Consider the following 18403-nt stretch of genomic DNA (forward strand, 5'->3'; position numbering starts at 1 on the left):
CACCTGCATGCGACAAATGCAAGAGGAAGGTTGTTGACAGCGCAGAGGCGGAACAAAGTTGCAAGCTCAAGCAGATCCACTTGTGATGAAAGCAACTTTGGAGATTGAGGCTATGAGGCGACGACGCGACAAGAGGATCGCACGAAGGCAGAGAGAGAAACACAGAAAGAGTTGCAAATGCTGAAGCAGCAACTCAAAGAAGAACATGAGCTACACCGACAAGACAAGGAGTTACAATGGAAATAGGCACAGCAAAAGGCACAACATTCACAGACTGATGAAACTGTGCCGCTACAGGTTATGGATCCATCCAACAGTTGGCATGGAGCAGACAGGGTGAGCAGTGTTTCGATTGCATGCAAGGGCATTCAGGGGCATGGATGTCATTGTGTGCACACATGCAATCCCACCCATTTGGCACACTCACTGAGGCAAAGACAAGAAGCAAGTCCGATTGGAGCTGAACATGTATTTTGACCAGTGTTTTAAAAACCGTTTTCAAAAACCAGTTATCGGTCAAACCGGCCGGTTAGCAAGGCTGCCGGTCCGAACCGGCCAAAAAACCCGGTTTGATAGGGAATTTCACCTTTTTTCAGCCCTAACCGGTGAAAACCGGCCGGTTTTTGGCACGCCCACCGTAAAGTTAAGAAATCATATTTTTCACTTTGTTTCAGGGGTTTTGGGGGGAAACTAAGGGTGTTTCAACCCTAAGAATGTTAGCAATTAACGGTAATGTTAAATTCTTAAAGTAAAAGTGACATTTCCTTTAATTTTCATTTTCATCATTTTACTTAAATTTTTAACATTACCATGAAATGACTCAGGATGTTTGAGAGTGGTTTCGACCTCATTGGATTTCATATGGAGAAACTAGAATTTTAGATTTCACTCAAAATTCAGCAGACTTAATGGTTTTCAGGATTTCATGGTTTGGGGCTAAACAATAAATGCAATCGAAGCTCCAAATGATGAGCAAAACTCCTGATCTAGATGCCATTATGTGGGACGATATTGATCCAACATCAGAATGGGTGGAGGAGACTGAAGAACCTGTGTTTGAGGCTGATTTTGATATCGACATGGCTTTAGCGGGGGATGATGCAAATTATGTGGTGGCATCAGAACTAGGATCAATAGCGGCATCAAGGAAAGGCAAAGAACCAATGGAAGGCACTAGTCATGCAGGTCAACAAACTCGTGCTTCCATTAGGTCCACTTCTATTGTCATTGGTGGCATTGATACTGAGGTTGCAGATCAGGTTGAGGCATCCTCAGACTCTGAACTAGATGATGTCTATGTAGCTCCTGATGATGATCCTATGTCTAGTAGTGGTGATGAACTTGATGATTGATCATGTGTACACTGTAGACTTGTAGTAGGTCAATGGCCTCATAGCTTGCAGCATTGTTTTTGGACTTTATAGGCCATTTAGAGCTTCATTTCTTATGTTTTTTGCTATTTTTTCGATGATATGTATTGTACCCAGTGCCATTTTGATATATTCACCTTTACATGGTATATAAATGAGCAAACTTTGCATATTTTGTCTCTATTGGCTTGGAATCATGGTTTTACATCTTAAAAATAGTTTTGTTTCATTAAAATTAATTATTTAATGTATTTTTTTAAAACCGGTTCGTTTAGACCAAACCAGTCCCGGTTAGACCGGTTCCGGTCAGTAAACCGGTTCATTAGGTGGATCGGTCCGGTCACCGGTTCCGATTTTAAAAACATTGATTTTGACAAGTTGATGCGCATGGTCACCAGCACACACTCGGAGATTAGCACAAACACCATGTATCAGTGTGTTGCTGGTCCAGTTGCACTCAAGACAGTGATGTGCATATTATCAGATGAGTTGGACAGAGGAGCCATAGTAGTGTACCCGAATGCAATGGAGGAAAGAATTCACTTTCAACAGGATGTCACCATTAAGTGCACAATCACCATCACGAACGACCAAGCTTGGCATCAATTCACCATCGTCAATCATCGCAAGGATGTCAAAGAGTTGGTCTCACCACAACTGTCTGAGTCTTAGTGATGCCTTGCATGGCTTGCTCAAGCCTATTTTGTCTCACGTGGGTACATGTGCAATTGTATGTAACATCTTGTCAAGTGAAAGTTCAAGTGTCGATAGTTGAATGTAACAATCATAGAGTAGTTGAAGAGTCATGAGGGTAGGCGAACAGTCACAAAGGGGAATGTCAAGGGTCACCCCACCCTTTGCTATATATAGTACCTCATAACTCATTATAGAGGATTTTGGTCAGCCAAGCTTCCGATAGGAGTATCTTAGAGAAATCTTGGAGAGTATTGTAACGAGCCTTGCTTTTTCCACTATGCAGAGCTAGTATATCTCTTTGGAGGAGCAGGCAGCAGTGACTTTAACGCTCCGCTGTCAGAACTAGTGGTTGGTCATGGTTGTATTTTATGACTGGAACTTTCACTTCTTAATATAACAGAGCCAACACATTTCATGCATATGTCGTATTGTATTTCAGCTATCTTGTTTACTCTAAATGATATATGTATCTATTTGCTTACGCATGTGTGTATAGACTCTTTCTGTATATGTATGTATGAATCTTACTGAAATGTGTTGTTGGTTTAACCATCACTTTGGATTGCTAGCTTACTTGCCTTCCAATTTGTGATGCATCTTTGCTCTTGTGTTCCCTCTTAACTCTCTGCTTTCATAGGTTTCCAAGGGGCGCACTCACCTCACCCTCCGTGTGTTAGAACCGTTCATGCACCTTCCTTGACTTGTTGCATATGTCACACCCTTGCTACCAACAAGGACATCTTACTTGCCTCTGCGTGCAACCGCGGTCAAGGTGATACCGTACGACCCACTGTTGGGACTCCTACACCAAACGGTCTAAGGTCTAGTTGGGACTTCTTACCGAGGAGATCCCTCGACATGTTGGCAGGTCCAGCACCGTCAACAAATACAAAAATGATATAACTTGTCAAATATATGGATTTAAATTGATACCAACCTTACATAACCAAAAGGAAAATTGCAATGTTCCACCAAGACTCCGGAACGAGGAGACGCGGGTGCGGGGAGACGCACAAGGGGGACGTGTGGGAGTACCCTCAAATTTTAGGGAAATTTAGGGGGGACGTCGGGTATATTTTTTTTTCATTTTTACTATATATATATATATATATATATATATATATCAAATTCATATTCAATAATGAAAGCATAAATAAAATGATACATATATAATTAAATTAAATAATGAAATACATTGATCCATACTCATCATCCTTACTAATACATACATGATTCATCCATAGACCACAAGATTCAATAATAAAATACTCCAATCCATATTTATTATTCATTATTCACCATTCTAGAATCTACATTAATTTAAAAATTAAATTCATCATTCATAATTCTAGATTATAAATTGATTTAAAATTAGAATTCAAAATTCATCATTCTAGAATCTAATTAGTACTAAGCAAAATAGACTATAATAGACACTGAAATCTGAATACTGGAATAGTAAATTGATATAACTAAAACTCAAAAACAGTGGATTGATGGGTCTAAAAGTCACTCTAAAGTACAAAGAGGACTTGATGCTCTTCATTAAATACAAATTCCATACCATTGTACATGACAAAAGGCAATGGAAACAGTGCAATCCATCGAATCCTGAATTCCTGAAAAATTGTTAAGTCTGCTGGATTTTGAGTGAGATCTAAAATTCTACTTTCTCCATATGAAATCCAATGAGGTCGAAACCACTCTCAAACATCCTGAGTCCATTTCATGGTAATGTTAAAAATTTAAGTAAAAGGATGAAAATGAAAGATAAAGGAGAATGTCACTTTTACTTTAAGAATTTAACATTACCATGAAATGCATAGCATTAGTAAGGAAATATGGTCAGATACTAGGTTTTCCCTGTCATAAATCGTTGTTTACAAGCAAATTTAATGGGGGACGCATAGCCCATATTGAGGGGGGACGCCCAGGCATCTCCCTTTTGGGGAGTCCGTCCCCCGCACTGGGGAAACGTCCCCCTGCGTCTCCCCATGTCTCCCCAAAAAGGGGATGTGCGGAAACGTTTCCCCAGAAGTCCCCCCGTCCCGGGTGCGTGGGGTGCGAGGGGTGCGCACACCCGACCTTGGGGGACGCGTCCTCGTGGAACACTAGAAAATTGTAACTAAAAATGACTTTTTCCATTCTTCAATCACTTTATTTAACACTCACAAAAGAGCTAAGCTATAAACATAAAGGTACGTTATGAGAATTAGATAAATATACTCTTTCAAAGGCACGGATGTTCTAAATTCTAATGCATAACAATTTTCTTAAACAAGCTCAGAGCATTTTCTTTCCTTTGCTAAAGGTCCTTTCAAATCAAGAAGTGAGACACCAAAAAGAGCATTCTTGAGTAAAAATTGCTATAAGGGAGATAATAAACTACGAAACTAGTCAAGGCAAACTATTTGCATTAGACCACAAATACAATTTTCCTTCATTTTTATTGTTATCTAACAATATTGACATTCTTACTTGTATAGAAACAGACCATAATACTCCAGGGTAACTAGCAATGATGGAATGAAATGACGATGATGCATCAGTGGAAACAAAATACCTAAAACAAAAAATTCATTAACAATAGTATTAGTTACTATAAAAATAAAACATCACTAAGCACATAAATCCCTATGATTTTTAATTGATAGTGTTGAGAAACAACTACTAATTTTACAAAACCTATGTGATTAACTTGTAGAAAGAATACTAAGAAAAAAATCAAGGATACATAATAAACATACCAAAAGGAACGACCTAAATTGACATATACAAAATAACATCAAATCATATAATGACTTATCAAGCAATTAGAGATGAAACATACCATCAAGCTATTCACACAATATAAAGATTCAACTGCTAAATCTTGAAAGACACCATGTATCAGTATTAAGCTACCTCAAGGATGACTGTACATAAAGTGAAATTACATAATGTTTATAAGAAATCATTAATTTATCTTTAATTATTTTGAGATATAGCATTGTATAGTTGAAACGAGATTATCACATCAGCAAGAACAAGAAGCATTAAAGGATCCATCAATCCACATTAAACCCTCAATAGGGGAAAAAAATTCTAGACTCGTATTGGAATTGCTTAGTGTGCTGTGGAATTACAAAAAAATTGTAAAATACATCTTATATTTATGAATAAATATTTACAAACAAGAAGCCAAAAAATGGAAACGTACATATAATGGTATTCTTATCCTCTTCCAAAGAGCCACTAGAGCTGAAATAGACTCTATATAATCTACAGAGTCTAAAGCTTGGAAATCTTTAATTAACAAGGCTTCCTTGTCCAATAATTAACAACGTACTTTGTCACACGAGATAGAACGAAATTCAAACAAATAGTTGACCTCATTCTCGAAAACACACTTGCAACAGATCATCTAGAGGATGAACCAGGGACAAAATCTCAAGCACTGCCAAATCATAATGAACGATTTTTGAACCATAGACTAAACCACGAAGTAACATGACATGCTAGTAAATCCAACCCCAAAGAAGAACATAACAACAACCCTACATGAATGCCTAATAACTCCTCGAAAATTCATTATGATATATAACAAACGCTCCTGAGATTCTCTACTCTCATTGCTTTTAGGAAATGGAGCTGGCAACGCACTCCCTCACACTCCACTCCCATGGTCTAGCAATTTAGATATAATTGCTAGAATGTGAAAGATAACTGAACCCGATGACTACAATCACCAAGCGACATGACCTGCTAGTGAATCCAACCTCAAAGAAGAACATAGTAGTGGTCCTAAATGAAGGCCCAATAACTCCTTACAAGTGCATTATAATATATAAAAGATGCTCCCTATTGCCATAAAATCTAGCAGGTCTAGTGAAAGGACTCACCGGGAAAAGGCTAGATCCTATGGAAACAATGAAAAAGGGTTGCCATTGTCACCTCAACAACCTTCCTCCTACTTTGTAGTAGGATTTTAACCACAGTGGAGGCTTCCCTGTGCCACCTACAAGGTATTATAATGTTTTCACTCAAGGTGACATATTTTGGAGGTCTTACGATAAGTGGACGGCTTGGCAGAGCCAAATATGACCAAGATATTCAAATCTAGGGTTCAAGTTGTCTAAGGTTAGAGTAATGACAAGGTTGTTATAAGTTAGGATTTGAATGATGTTCCATATTAAGGCTTTCAATGGTGTATAGCAACCTAATAAAAACCTTACAAATGATCTTCAATAAGAAAGAAACAAGGGTATCTAATAGAAACTAGGGCTAATGCAAGCAAAAGGGTTTTAGGGTTGTTAGATATGTGTAAACGACAATAAATAGATATGACATCAGCCCTTCTAGGGTTGCAAGACAAACTATGGTGCTAGATTTTTCTTTTAGATGGTTAGTAAAGGTTATCCTACCATTTAGAGCTACTCTCACGCAATAAAATTACGCTTTCTGCATAAATCCACACCTAAAACCTTAGCGATTTCCCTAGTTGTCTAACAGAGAGAGGGTTTAAGGAAATTTAATTTAATTTTGAGGATAATCGACACACCTCTAGACCAGTGCCTTAACCTACAAGGAAAAATGGAGCCTTAATGGAGTTAAATGCTTAGGAAGGACATTGATAGAGCAAGGGGGGATGCTCTAGGTCATCAACTTGTAAAACCCTAGTTACTATTCTTGTGAGAGGAGAAATTAACTATAAGGTCTACAGATTGGGAATTTCCTTATAGGCTATTTAGAAGACAATTCCACATGCAATAATAATAAAAAGTTTCACCAATGACAAGTGTTGACAACTCCATGTCAACTAGCCTATAGCAGTACACATTTTCGCAAAAGGAACGCCATCATGTGTGGGCATTCAAATCATCCAGGACTCGTCATCATCAGTCTATCAAAATCATAAACCCATTCTGCACTTTGTTATGTAAATGATCTTAGTAAGACCATAAATGTATGTAACAACCTAGGTAAGCCTATTATTTTGATGATGATTTCCATCCTAGGAGGTTTTTTGTCTCACTGATTCATCTGTGTTTCTAAACACAGATGATCGGCAAAGTTTTTCCCTCCAGCCTCACCCCAAAGCTAGGGTGGATTTTGTCGTCAAGATCTTAGGTGAGTCCTAGTGTTCTAATCGAGTCTTCTGTAAAAGTGATTTGGGAATAATTTTAGCTAATTGGCTAAATTATTTTATTACAAATCACTTGGTCTACTAAATCATATTAAATCACAAAATTGGGTAAAAAATTGAGGGTCTATAACGAATGGGTTTTCCCCCTATGAGAGTTGAAATGTAATTATTGTTGATTTCTACTAGCAATGGATGTGCTCTAAGTCTCAAAATTTGCAGGGAGGCTTAGGCACATGCATTCTCCAATCCCTAGAAATTGTTTTGGGAAATTGCACCCGAAGATAGTTTTATTAAAATAATTAATTATTTTTAATGGGACCCTAAGTCTAAACTTAGGAAATTAAAATAATTAAAGGGTGTTAATCTAACTGTGGGTGAAACTTCTAGAAGAAGACGAGGATCAAGCCGCCATTGATTAGAAGTTAATCTAGGTCATTGGTTGTCCAACAAAAAGATATAAGAAGAGGCTTGAGGGGCACTTGGAGAACACATCAAAAGAGTTCAGAAAATTGAATTTCTGAAGCAGAGCAGCTGCCGGTGAGAAATTCGAAGTGAGCTTTTACAGTGGGGGGCAGGGATAGTTCCGGTTGGAGATTTCTCCTGATCTGGGAATACTCAACAGAGAAGGCAGAGAGAGATTTGGGAGAGGCAGCGAAGAGCCAGAAGAGGCTGACGCAGGGCCACGTAGAGGCAGCGTAGGCTGACGCAGAGGCAGCGTAGAGCCTTGAGGAGGTTCAAAAATTTGCAAAAGGAATCTATTTCAGAGGCCAGAAGCCAGGGTGTGAGACCAGGAGGTGAAAATCGAAGTTCCTGGGAAGCAAATTGATCAACAGAAGGGGTGACACAATCCCTAGAGGCTGTGATGTTGGGTTCACACAGTGACTGTGCAGAGGCAACACAGAGACAGTGAGTGGTTGTTCATTCAATGGTTGGATCAGTCAGATCTCCAGTGATAGTGTGAGATAATCTCACTTATCTCTCTATCTCTGTCAGTGATATTCTCTGTACTGGATAGCCAGGAAGGCATCCAGAGATTGTATTCAGAAATTACTACTGCATAATAATAAAACCCACAGAGTTACTGCACCGATTTTCCCACACTGGCTTTTTCCGGGGACATTTGTCCAAAAATAACTGTGTAGATGTGTTGTGTATTTCTTTCTCGTTCAGTTTCTTGTTTCAGCGTTTTATTTAATTAGTGAAGACTGTAGTGTATTCGTTTTAGTGTTTACTGTAGGAAAAAGTAAATAATTTTGTTCAATAACTAACAAATAAGAGAAACGTAATCACTTGCTGCAGTAGAAATTTGGACATCCAAATTTTCACATGGTATCAGAGCTGCAAATGAAACACTAGAATAGTGCCGGAAAAACCTAGAGCTGAAAGAGGAAGGGAGTTTAAAATTTCTTCAGAGGAAGCAATTCGAATCCCCTAAGGGATTGCACAGTTCAAGCCAGGAGGGCTAGATTTTCGTGGTAAATCTCTCTCTGAGTGAATCGACAAAGAGGTAGGATTTCCAAATCGAAATCTGTCAGCAGCAGAGGGTGCAGTAGCTTCAGCGAAGAGGGGTTCCTAGTGTGACACAGTTTTCGGGAGGCAGATGCTAGGCAGAAAGACGTGAGAAGGAAGAAGAGACACTTGAGCGAATTTTTTCCTCAGAAAATTTCTAGCCAAGGAATTTGAATTCTCATTTGTTGAGCAGCAGCAGGAGAGAGCAGGTCATTCAACTTTTTCGATTGGAAAAGATGTCAGCGAGTGGATTGAGAGATCAGGATAGGTTGGATGGTGCATCCAACTATGTGATCTGGAAGGCAAGGATGTCATGCCTTCTGGATGAGCAATTCCCAAGATCTATGTCAATAGCATGGTAGCTGAGCCCGCGGATCCAGATCCGCTCAAGAAGTATAAGGGAGAAATGGCAAAGACCAAGAGAATGATCCTCGACGGAAGGATCATGTAATCTATCACATCGTTGGCAGATGGACTACCAAGAAGATGTGGGATGCTTTGTCGATGCTATATCAGGGATCTTCCAAGCAGCGGAAGATGTACTTGGAGAAGAAGATGAGATCTATGCAGATGCACAAGGGAGAATGTATTGATCCATTCCTTACTAAGCTTCAGAAGACCCAAGATGAGCTGGCAGTGGTGGGGTCAACACCTCAAGCTTCTGAGATTGTAAGACTGGCCCTAAATTCAGTATCTGAGTGGCAAGTTTTTGTCCAGAGCATCCTAGGAAGGGCAACTTTGCCAGACTAGGATGGAATGTGTGCAACTCTTAAGGAAGAGGAGCTGAGGAGAGACTTGGTCAAGTGTAAACTTGACGAAAGCCACAGCAGTGGGTCGAAGCCCAAGGAGGACGAAGAGAATGCAGCCCTTGCATCTAAAGGACAGTAGGCAGAAGAAGAAGAAAGATGTTCTGAAGATCAAATGTTTCAGGTGTGGTGAATTTGGTCACTATGCAACACAGTTTCCTCTCAAGAAGAAGGACAAAGATGAGAAGCATGATCTGAAAGTTGCACCCGCAAAGAGCGAGGAGGAGTTTTCCATGACATCCAAGATTCCTCTAGGAGGGTGGTGGGCTGATTTAGAACTGTAGTTCGAAAGAACTGTAGCTGGGTAGGATGCTTGAGGAGTCCACCTCTCAGAACCATACCTTGCTACGGGAGCCCAAATTACTAGTAGCATGATGGATCGAGTCAATTGATGCAGACGAGTCTCGAAGTGACAATTGCAGTAGCTAGAAGTGCCAGAGACTGAGCAGCGCAGAGCAGAGTTGGCAGCAATGCAATTGGCACAGAGCAGAGGTCAGCAACAGCGCAGAGGCTTCAAAATGTCAGCGTAGAGACTAGCAGCGGTCAGAACTCCAGCAATGAGATGCATCATATTGAACACCATTTCAGTAATTTGGGATGCTTTTCCGTTGTGGATGCAGTAGCAGCAACCATTGGAGAAGGTTGCAATGCAAACACAGTATTGGCAATGGCAGTGCCAGCAGCAACACGAATGCAGAATTGAGAGCAAGTTGCCATACGGATGTAGTGTTGTCAGTGGCAGGGTCAACAACAGTACAAATGCAGCATTTGCACAGTACTTGGTGGACAGGATGTCAGACATCAGCAACGTGAAAGGAGATGTTACAAAACAGAGTGATGCTTCAGCAAGGTGCATTGTTAGAGCACATTCCTCACTAAGAGGGAGTGTTGATTTCTGGTAGCATCGGATGTGTTCTAAGTCTCAAAATTTGCAAGGAGGCTTAAACACATGCATTCTCCAATACCCAAAAATCATTTTGGGAAATTCCACCTGGAGATAGTTTTATTAAAATAATTAATTATTTTTAATGGGACCCTAAGTCTAAACTTAGGAAATTAAAATAATTAAAGGGTATTAATCTAATTGTGGGTGAAACATCTAGAAGAAGACGAGGATCAAGCCAAATGATCTAAGCCATTGATTAAAAGTTAATCTGGGTCGTTGGTTGTCCAATCGAAAGATATAAGAAGAGGCTTAAGGGGCACTTGGAGAAGACATCAGATGTTCAGAAGATTGAATTTTTGAAGCAGAGCAGCTACCGATGCGAAATTCGAAGTGAGCTTTTGTAGGAGGGGCAGGGATAGTTTCGGTTAGATATTTCTCCTAATCCAGGAATACTCAGCAGAGAAGGAAGAGAGAGATCCGGGATAGGCAGCGTAGAGCCAGAAGAGGTTGACGCAGAGGCAACCCAGAGCCTTGAGGAGATCCGAAAATTTGTTGAAGGAATCGATTTCAGAGGCTAAAAGCCGGGGTGTGAGACCGGAAGGTGAAAATCGAAGTTCCTGGGCAGCAAATCAATCAGCAGAAGGGGCGACATAGTCCCTAGAGGCTTTGACGTTGGGTTGACAGAGTGACTGTGCCGATGCAGCGAAGGGTTATTCATTCATTGGTTGGATCAGATAGATCTCTAGAGATAGTGTGAGGTAATCTCACTTATCTCTCTGTCAGTGATATTCTCTAAACTGGACAGCCAGGAAGGCATCCAAAGATTGTATTCAGAAATTACTACTGCATAATGTTGATTTGGGGTAGCATCGGATGTGCTCTAGCCTTCAAAATTGGTGGAGAGGCTAAAGCATATGAGATCTCCAAGAACCAAAAATGGTTTGGGCAGAATCTGAACAATTTGGAAGATATTAAAATAATTAATATTTTTAATGGAGTCCCAAGTCTAAACTTAGGGAAAATAAAATATTAATGTGCATTAATATAAAACTGAGTTAGAATGGTCCAAAAGTCATGGATCAAGCCAGATCTAATCTTAGCCATTGATTAGGGACTTAATCGTCATTGAATTGTCAACAAGAAAAGTATAAGAAGAGGCTTGAAGGTTAGTTGGAGAACACACCGAGTTGATCAAGAATTCAATTTTCTGGGGCAGGGCTTGTTGAGGAAATCGAAGGAGTGATCAGAGTTGTAGTTGAAGGGCAGTGAATACAGTAGCAAAGAGGCAGAGATAGTACCGGGAGCATCAGCGCATAAGCAGGGAGAGGGTTGATGTAGAGCCAACTAGAGGCCACATAGAGGTAGCCAGGAGCTGCGCAAAGCCTGAGGAGGGCCAGCATGGGGGACGCAAAGGCTCCAGAGGCTGACGCAGAGCCCCGAGAGGTTGACGCAGAGCCCCGAGAGGCTGACACTGGGCCAAATAGGCTGATGCTAGGCCAAAGAGGCTGACGCAGACCCTACAGGCTAACGCTAGGAGATTTCGTGGGGCAGATTAGGGCTGATATCTGTCTCCGACTGAGAGGTACTACTCTCGAGAGCATTCTCTATTGCATGAGCCATTTTTGGCACCCAGATTGTATTCTGAAACTGCTTAATAATAAAACCCTCTGACAGCTACACCGGTTTTCCCGCATTGGGTTTTTCCGGGGACATTAGTCCAAAAATAACTCTATCACTTGTGTTCTTGTTTCTTTCAGTTGATGATCTATATGTGTTGATATTGTACTTGTATTTATTTTCAGTATTTACATGGTAAATAACTTGTTAAGTAAATGAACAAGTACAGGAAGAATTTTTTATGGATAGACTTGTAAATTCCAACATGGTATCAAAGCATGGTTGCAGATCACAAGATAACTGAGGGCATCAGCCAAGCAGAGCAAGCAGCAGCAGAAACAGTTGTCCCAAGTGATAGAAGTTGTTCCTAGCAAAAAGCAGCAAGGAAGGGGTGATGCAATGCCTGCGTCATCAATTCGAGTCAAGAGGACGATCAGCGCAGTGGCAGAGAGGAGTAGACCTGACCTATGCAGTGCCCGGTCATCTTTCTCAGTCAGGAAGGATTGACGCCCATGGCCAGGAGGTGCGGATTTTGCTAGTGCCGGGATTGCGCAAAGCCCAGAGGCTTTAACCTTCAGATTGTTAAGGCATAGGAGGTTGTGGGTAAGTTGTGGAGCGAAGCTGGTGGGGTACTGTGGTCAGAACAGTACCTAACAGGGCAAGACCAAGGAGGAGGGAGTTGCTGTCGAGGATTTCTAGCCAAGAAATCTGGATCAGTGGTGCAACTGCACTAATGATTGGAGTGGGGCATCTCGACATTGGAAGTGGGGTTTCCCAGAGGGAAATCGAGGCTCAGAGGGAGTCACACCGAGAACTTCCAGACGAGAAGTAGATAGACTTGAAAGAGTCGAAAGAAGAGCAGCGAAATGGTAGTGAATGGGCTAAGAGATTAGGGTAGACTGGACGGAGCTTCAAACTTCGTAGTCTGGAAGGCTAGGATCTTGTCCATTCTAGACAAGTATCGCATCAAACACTTCGCCTTGAAAACGATAGCGATCTCGGTTGACTCAGCTGAAAATGACAAGTACGAGGAGGCAATGGCTAGGGAAAAGTGCATCATCCTTGATGTTGTCAAGAATCATGTGGTGCCACACATTGCCAAAGAAGAAACGGCAAATGAGATGTGGGAGTCCCTGAAAAAATTGTACCAGCATACTTCTATGCAAAGGAGGATGTTACTTGAAAACCAGTTGTGGTCATATCAGATGCAGAAAGGAGAGCAGATAATGCCTTCCTCGATGGATTGAAGGAGATTCGTGATCAATTAACTTCCATAGGGGCTACACCAGATCAGGAACTAATGGTGAGGACCGCATTGACATAGTCTCAAAGGATTGGGAGGTATTTGTCCAAAGCATACTGGGCAGGACGAGCCTTCCAGATTGGGAGGAACTGTGGGCATCTCTTCGTCAAGAAGAGATCAGACAGGTGTCCAAGGCAGGGAGTAGCAGAAAAGGGGTCATAATCAAGGAGGAGGAAGAAGATGCGGCTCTCGCATCTGCGGTAAAGCAGAAGAAACGAAAGAAGAAGGACCTCTCCAAGGTCAAGTGCTTCCACTGTGGAGAACTGGGTCACTATGCAAATCAGTGTCCTAGGAAGAAGAGCAAGGGAGAGGCTTCTGAGACCAAGGCTGTGTCAGCTAAGGTGGAGAAGGAAGTGGAGACTAATGACGACTGTGCCATGAGTGCTCATACACCTCGGTAGAAGAGGTGGGGAGACATCGAGTTGTAGTCAAATGGACGATGAGGGGCAGGATCCTCGAGGTACCCAACCTCTTGGATTATACCTTGCTACGGGAGACCCGAAGAGGAGTAGCAGGACTGGTGGATGTCAGTAGAGACAGATGCGGATGGAGTGACAGAGAGGGCTACAGTGTAAGAGTCCCAGGACAGCATGAGGCAGTAGTGCGAGAGGCATAGAGTTGTTGCAGCAGCACAGAGGTCAAAGAGGGAGCACTTGTCAACGACAAGGGGAGCTTCAGCAACAGGAGTGTTTCTAGCCTGACAGAGATGTCAGAGTTGGGAGATCAGTTACTTACTTCTCAGTAATTGAGTTGCAGTGCAGCAGTTATCAGTGGTAGTGCTATGAGCAGCATGATGAGGGGGGATGCAGTGCAGATGTAGTAGTGGCAGTGGCAGGGCCATGAGCAGCAGCACGGATGCAGAGGGAGTTGTCGTACAGATGCAGCAGTGGCAGTGGCAGGGCCATGGGTAGCCGTACATGATGCAGCAGTGTAGAGGATGTTGGGAAGCAGGCTCAGTATCAACACCGAGACCGATGACGGATGATCAGGGTGATACTCAGTGAGGAGTATTACTAGAGCACAATCCTCGCTACGAGGGAGTGTTGGTTTGGGGTAGCATCAGATGTGCTCTAGCCTTGAAAATTGGTGGAGAGGCTAAAGCACATAAGATCTCTAAGACTCAGAAATGGTTTGGGCAAAATCTAACCAGTTTGGGAGATATTAAAATAATTAATATTTTTAATGGTGTGTGTTGACCACTACGTGTCAACTACCCATAGCAGTACACCCCCTTTTTCGCAAAAAGGGACAACGCTGGATCGACGTGTCCATGCCACTCGACTGTCATCATCAACCCGATCATGTTATGTTGTAAACCCAGTTTGCATGTGTAAATTGTAAATAATCTTAGCAGATCTGAGTCATGTATGTAAATTGCCTAGGCAAACCTAATTTTCTAGTGATAATCTACGTTCCGGAAGGTTTTTTGTCTCACCGATCCATGATCGGCAAAGTTTTCCTTCAGCCTAACCCCAAAGCCGGAATGGATTTTTTCATTAGAATTTTAGGGGACTCCTAGTGTACTTGGTCTAGTCTATCTAAAAGTAATTTGGAAATAACTCTAACTATTTGGTTAGGTTCTTACAAATTGTTTGATCTGCTAGATTATAGTTGTGTCGCAGAACTGGGTGGTCTATGAGGGTCTATGTCAAATGGGTTTCCCCCTTGAGATGTAAAATTGTAAAAGTCATGATGTAAAGTGTCTTGAGGGTTAGAAAATGTTTTATCCCCTCATAAGTCCTAAGTCCTAAGTCCTAGGTCCTAGGTGATTTTTCAAAAGGCTAAGTTCGAGGATCCAAAAATAAAAATAAAAAAATAATAATAATAAAAAATTAATTAAAAAAATTAAAAATAACTAAAAAATAAATTAAAAAATAAATAATAAATAAATAAAATAATAATAAGTCAAAGTTTTGAGAAAATAGATGCAAAATTTTAATTTTTAATATATTAAAATGCATTTAAAATTCAACGGATAAGATTGAAAGGGATTTTGATCCTCATCGACAGTCGAGATTAGTTTGACATGGACCATTCGAACTAGCCGTTGGGAAATTTTCCTTTAAATAGGGTGTTAGGGGTCATTTGACATCAGATTGGATCTGCGAGTCTGATGCTAAAGAAAGCTCTCTTGTATTCATTTTTTGTGCAATAAAGAAAGACTTTGGGGTTGAAATCTTGGTGGTGTTACTCTTCTGAAATGTTGTAAGATGTTTTATTTTTCTGAATAATTTTGTTTTCAGCCATTGATAATAGCTTGATGAAGATTGATTCAGGCATAGGTACCTTGTCTGATCTCTGGGGTTTGAATGATAGTTTAGATTATGAAATATAATGATAGGTATCTCCATTTGATCTGGATTTCACTATTGTTTTCTCCCTCTATGTTAATGGTTGATTTTAAGTTGTGCAAGAAATCCTTTTTTCAGATTACCGGGCGTTCGGGGAAGTTCTCGGCTGAACCAGCCAACTCCCGGATTGCGTTTTCTAAAAGAACCCAGCCAGTTTTGATCCCGGGCTTATCATTTGAAATTTTTTTTATGAATGCATAAAGGGTTTTCTGAAGAATTTCTCATTAAATTTAAAATTCTGAAAATATTTCTGTGGATTATTGATAAATTTGGCTGCCTAGAGTCGTTAATCTGTAAATACTGCAATTATTTAGCTGATTTAGGGTTTTCTGTCTTGTTTCCTGCGCATATTATCTTTGGGTGTTCTGTTTTTTTACCATTACAAGTTGTAGGTGCAGGTTTTGAGAAATTTTTCAAGGTTTCCATCAGGCAATTTGGAGCAAGAAAGATTTAAAATTTTGATCAGGTTTCTGGACTATGGGTCTACAAACTGCGTTTTCATTTTTCACTGTTGCCTAGGGTTTTATTGCTGCAGAAAAATTTTGAAATTTTTTTTTAGGGATCACAGTTCTTCCCTGCATGCCATTCCAAAATCTATCCAATCTGCGTAGCAAGCGTGCTTTCTTGTTCCATTCCACGCATTCAAAGGCTCACGCAGTCGCTCCTTCTGCGTCAATCCAGCAACTCACATTCTCATTCGTCGTTGGTTTCTCTCCACGAAGACTACCAATCTGCTGCTCCACGTCATTACTCTGGCTATTGTCACTTCCATCTTCACACTGCCAGAAATCCGTATGCCATCCGCCCTTTCAAACCTGCAATTCATCAACACTCCAAGCATTTCCTTCCTCACTGCAGTCATTCGAGCCCTCCCATCTGCGTGTTTCCCTTTTTTCTCTTCTTCACGCAAATCCCTCATCATCGCTACCACTTGAACTTGTTTTCCTCCCTAATCTGCAAGACGCTTCCATCATTCTTGCCTACACAGCTCCCTCACATCACATTCCACTGCTGCCTTTTCCCCTTCACTATCCAACTACACACCCACAACCATCTGCGTGTATCCAGTTGCTTGCAATTGAGTCCCCATGCCTTCACCTGCAGCAAAACTCTTCGAACGTGGTTTTGCCATCACGCAGTTGCCTCACACCTGCCCGTAGCACCTTCAAACTGCATTTCGATCCTCCCTCAATGCTGCTATCGAACCTGCTGAACAAAACTAATTCCATCGTTTAGGGTTGTGTTTATGATATATACATTGGCTGGGTTTTGGTTAGTTAGCGCATTTGATATTCTTTTTTTTCTTTATTTTGTATACGTTTCGGTTGATGTAGTTAGGTTCGATTCTTAGGATTGTATGTTTTAATATATATTAAAAATCAAAAATTTCGTTTTCCTTTTTCTTTTTAATTGTTATATATTTGATTAAGTTAGGTTTTAGTTCTTTGCTCTGGGTATTTTTTAAGTTTAGTTTTATTTTATTTTAATATAAATAAAAAAAATAAAAATAAAAAGAAATCATAAAAAGTTTTAAATTTTAAATCTTAATGGGTTCATATTTTGCTTTGATTTTTTTTTTTTGTAGATTTATTTGATTTTAGGATTTAGTTTTAACAATTTTAAATTTCATTTAGTTTACTTTAGTTTTAATAATCCTAAGTTTCATTCACTTTAGTTTTTTGCTTAGTTAGCTTTGTTTTATTTAAAAATATATAGAAAATATAAAAATCATAAAAGTTTCTTTTTAGATTTTAGTTTTATTTAGATTTTAGATTTAGTTAGTTGTTTGAAATTTTGACTTTAAAAAATAATATTAAAAAAAAAAAGAATATATAGATAATCCCAAAAAGGCATAAAAAAGGGGTAATCCTTATGCTTTTTTTATATTTTATTTTGTTTCATAGTTTAGATTTAGATTTAAGTTATTTTTATTTAGACTTTGATTTGTTTTAATCTTCAAAAAAAAAATATGTATATATATATATATATATATATATAACATAAAAGTTGTTTGAAATATTTTGTGTCGCTTTTAGTCTTAGCATATTTCGTCACGTTTCCAAATTTTGGTATATTTCGCTAAGGCTAATAGACTTTTGATGTGGGATTAATGTTTATCATTTTTATGTGATTAAACATGTTTAAATGTTCATTTGAAGATTAGCTATATGAAAGTGATAACTGGTTAGCATTTTAAAATTGCATGGTTATTTAAAGCATTTATCTTTTGAAATTTTAATTGCTAGATCATTATTAAGGCATTGTAAGTTTGTTGAATATCTTGCTTGGGTTATTTGATAATAAATGATTGTTAATGGTGGAATTACAAAGTTCATATTTCTGCAACATATAATAAATAATCATTTAATCATTAACTCCATAAGGCACTGGTACATTAATTTCTAAATCAATCAAGTGCTAAATTGCCTTGCTGTGTCTCCCAACTCAACTAATCCACAGTTGATCTTCTTTGTCCCATAGGGTCTACCCCCCTTAGCCTCGGGAGACAGCTTAAACGGAGAGATCGGGGATCAGGGTGACAGCCCCCGATCTGAGCGTTGTCATGACAATGTGTGCGACAACAGAGTCCCTAAGTTTAAACTTAGGGAAAATAAAATATTAATGTGAATTAATATAAAACTGAGTTAGAATGGTCTAAAAGTCATGGATCAAGTCAGATCTAATCTTAGTTGTTGATTAGGGACTTAATCTCAATCGTTGAATTGTCAACGAGAAAAGT

General features: G+C 39.8%; 1 protein-coding gene across 7 annotated transcripts in view; it reads right to left on the minus strand.

Annotated features, from left to right (window-relative positions):
* Positions 1–18403, minus strand: part of LOC149156541 (uncharacterized) — a 488936-nt gene that overhangs the window by 201269 nt on the left and 269264 nt on the right. For 5 of the 7 annotated variants that reach the window (XM_089438264.1, XM_089438263.1, XM_089438267.1 and 2 more), the window contains one exon: positions 4545–4629. The exons of 1 other annotated variant lie outside the window; for it this stretch is intronic. In XM_089438264.1, coding sequence (XP_089294390.1) covers positions 4545–4629 — 85 coding nt within the window. The remainder of the gene's footprint in view (positions 1–4544; positions 4630–18403) is intronic. One more of the 7 variants, XM_089438269.1, reaches the window with a different exon arrangement.

Source organism: Pinus tabuliformis, chromosome 9, assembly GCF_031772625.1.
Source record: "Pinus tabuliformis cultivar Carrire ecotype Pingquan chromosome 9, CPIR1, whole genome shotgun sequence".
In the NCBI taxonomy this organism is placed as follows: domain Eukaryota; kingdom Viridiplantae; phylum Streptophyta; class Pinopsida; order Pinales; family Pinaceae; genus Pinus; species Pinus tabuliformis.